Source organism: Trichinella spiralis, assembly GCF_000181795.1.
Source record: "Trichinella spiralis strain ISS 195 chromosome Unknown Scfld2169, whole genome shotgun sequence".
In the NCBI taxonomy this organism is placed as follows: domain Eukaryota; kingdom Metazoa; phylum Nematoda; class Enoplea; order Trichinellida; family Trichinellidae; genus Trichinella; species Trichinella spiralis.
The window spans coordinates 1-2,517 of record NW_003529108.1 but is presented as its reverse complement, the minus strand read 5'-3'; the positions used below and the strand labels follow the sequence as shown (position 1 = coordinate 2,517).

The following is a 2,517-nucleotide window of genomic DNA, read 5'->3' as shown; positions in this document are numbered from 1 at the left end:
TGTGTTTTTGTCCAAGGCAACAAGCCGCTAACGAATGTTGTTATTGCGGCTGTGTTTTTTTTTGCCGGGGAGAGTGGATTTTTGAGGGGGGGGGGGAAGGATGAAAAAGCAAACTTTATCGCCCCCCCCCAAAGTATCTCATCAGCATCATCGTGCTGTAAAAAAAGTTATTGGTGAATTGTGACGTGTGTATTTTTTACATTATTATTATTTTGATCAGATCAGCGTCATTTGAACAGTTTAGCCGGGTTGTACGGCGGTGGTCGCATTCAAGCTGTGGCCAGTACGGTAGACAGTCAAGAGTTATCCAGTCGACGGCCATTGGCCAGTCCGTCGACGTCGTCGTTTGATTCGTTGAACGAAAGTGGATGCTCTTTCAATCCGTCGCTGTCATCGTCGTCTGGTAGAAGGAACGTAGCGATCACTCGACCTTCGGCGCCGTTGGCTACACCAGAAAGTGTCGAAATCTCTGCCGACTCTTTGCTGACCAAAGTGCTTAAGTTTTAAAATTGCATTTTTGCGCTCTTGTTTTTTCATTACCCCTTGACTGGAGCTTGAAATGTTGTGAAACTTTATTTATTGCAAATTTAGAGTCTGCATGGTGATGGAGATGAAATTTCGACCGATGGGCAGTCATTGTCATCCATTAGAGGTACCGTTGAATTTTTATCCATGTATTTCTTCTTCTTATCATTATTGTTATTATTATTATTATTATTATTGTGATAGCAGTTGAATTGGACGAAGGAGGAAAGAGAATGATCAACGGTGAGCAAGCACCACCAGCTCGGCCAGTAGCTCCTACGAATAGGCGTATCAGTGTTGTCGGACCGACTATAGCGGAACGAGTTCGACAGCTCGCTTCTGCACTTGATAATTCCACTTTGACTGATGCTACCCGGTCACTGCCTGGTACGCCGACTCTTCTTGGCCAACGAGAACGTACAGAATGTACCAAGAGTCCTTTCTTTTTCAAAAGTATACATTTTTACTATTCTTTATTATAATATTCAGCTTGGAAATGGGCATTATATATATATGTTGTTGTTGTTGTTGTTGTTGTTGTTGTTAGTATTGTGTTGTGATTTTGGTATTGTGCTCGTGTCGTAGTATTGTTTGTTGTTGTAGCTTTTATGATACCGTTTCGCTCGTCCAGCGAGGAGTTTCTGCTCACCGAGCCGACTGACTTTGTTTACGTCAGAGGGGACGATACTTGCTTGACCGCTAATTCCCAGACCCAAACCGAACAAGCCACGCTATCCCCGCAGGCACCACCGCCAGCAGTGGCGCTGGTGTCGCCGAGCTTCTTGGCTCGTAAAGTCGCTTCGTCGTTTCGTATACGCAGGAAAAAGCCGCCGCTCGACGAAAGCAAATCACTGCCTCAGTCGCCGTCCGCTGTCGACCAGACGACGACATTCCTACTGCCCAATCATCACCAGCTAACAGTCGCATCTGCCCTGTCCAAGCCCCACACCACTACCGTCTCGCCTGTGTCTAGAGAGAGTGAGCACAAGGAAATAAAATTTTTAACGCAGGAGAATGACTGACTGCTTCGCTTGTAAAAAATGAGAAAGCAACGGCAGACAGACAATTCATTTGATTTCGACAATGTTTTCAGCTCTGTGCATAGTTGTCGTTGTCGTTTTGCATGTTAAATTTTCTCAATGCATGTTTCATCAATATGCTTTGTTGTCACTGTTATTTCGGTCTGTTTCAGAACGTTTATCCGGTGATGTCAGCACGGCTGGAGCTTTGGTCAGCGCGGCGTCGTCGTTAGTATCTTCCAAGGTAATTTGAAATTGTGAACAAATGTGCAATATCAAAAAGAAAAACAAATTTATTTGCTAGTTGCTGGCAGCGTGTAGTGTGCAGGGCCGAGCGTCGTTGATGAAAAGTCCCGGTCAAGAACGTTCCACAATTAAAGAACGTAAACTTTCTAAAGATGCTCAGGTACTTGACTACCGTAACCGTTTTCTCTGTATGCGTGTGCATATATATATATATGGACTGATGTAGAAGTTGCGCAGCAGCGAACGCGCTGGATCCGATCCACGACATCTGATCAACAAGAACAGGCCACAGTCGCCATTAACAGCAGTGAATCGTGCAGTATGTTCGGATCGATCTGGGATTGTTTGTGAATCTCAGGAAAACAACGGTGTACCATTGTTTGTTCAAAAATGCGTTGAATTTATCGAAGCAGAAGGTATGTATTCATATATAAATGTAAATATAAATATATATTTGTATTTACTTTCCATGTTTCAAATCTTTTATTTAGGCTTGAGTTCAGAAGGCGTGTATCGAGTTCCGGGAAACCAATCGCAGGCAGCTGCAGTGGAACAACGTTTCTTGGAAAATTCAGATCTATCATTTTAAGATTTGGACGTACCGGTGAATGTAATCCCGACAGCCCTGAAAAATTACTTTGACTTACCATCTGAGCCGCTCATTTCTTTCGCATTCTACAACGTTCTTTTGAAGCAATGGGTATAATTGTTGCATAAGTGTAAAATG

The 2,517-nt window shown here is 43.5% G+C and overlaps 3 protein-coding genes across 3 annotated transcripts; all 3 read left to right on the top strand.

Moving 5' to 3' along the window:
* Positions 1-220: 220 nt before the first annotated feature.
* Tsp_13442 (conserved hypothetical protein) lies at positions 221-1,085 on the top strand (the record flags this gene model as incomplete). Its single annotated transcript, XM_003368615.1, has 4 exons — positions 221-500; positions 592-674; positions 730-978; positions 1,015-1,085. Coding segments are annotated over 4 exons (683 nt in total), but the record flags the coding sequence as incomplete, so codon positions are not given.
* A 48-nt stretch (positions 1,086-1,133) lies between these two features.
* Tsp_13441 (conserved hypothetical protein) lies at positions 1,134-1,547 on the top strand. The gene has a single exon (XM_003368614.1). The coding sequence runs from the start codon at positions 1,134-1,136 to the stop codon at positions 1,545-1,547; it is 414 nt and encodes a 137-aa protein (XP_003368662.1).
* An 18-nt stretch (positions 1,548-1,565) lies between these two features.
* On the top strand, positions 1,566-2,490 carry Tsp_13440 (Rho GTPase-activating protein 5; the record flags this gene model as incomplete). The annotated part of the gene is made up of 6 exons (XM_003368613.1): positions 1,566-1,641; positions 1,718-1,788; positions 1,849-1,950; positions 2,017-2,206; positions 2,282-2,347; positions 2,381-2,490. Coding segments are annotated over exons 1-6 (615 nt in total), but the record flags the coding sequence as incomplete, so codon positions are not given.
* Between the last annotated feature and the right edge of the window lie 27 nt (positions 2,491-2,517).

Bases quoted from the DNA above. Each gene is read 5' to 3' on its own strand.
- Tsp_13441 (XM_003368614.1), top strand. From the start codon at position 1,134: ATGATACCGTTTCGCTCGTCCAGCGAGGAGTTTCTGCTCACCGAGCCG.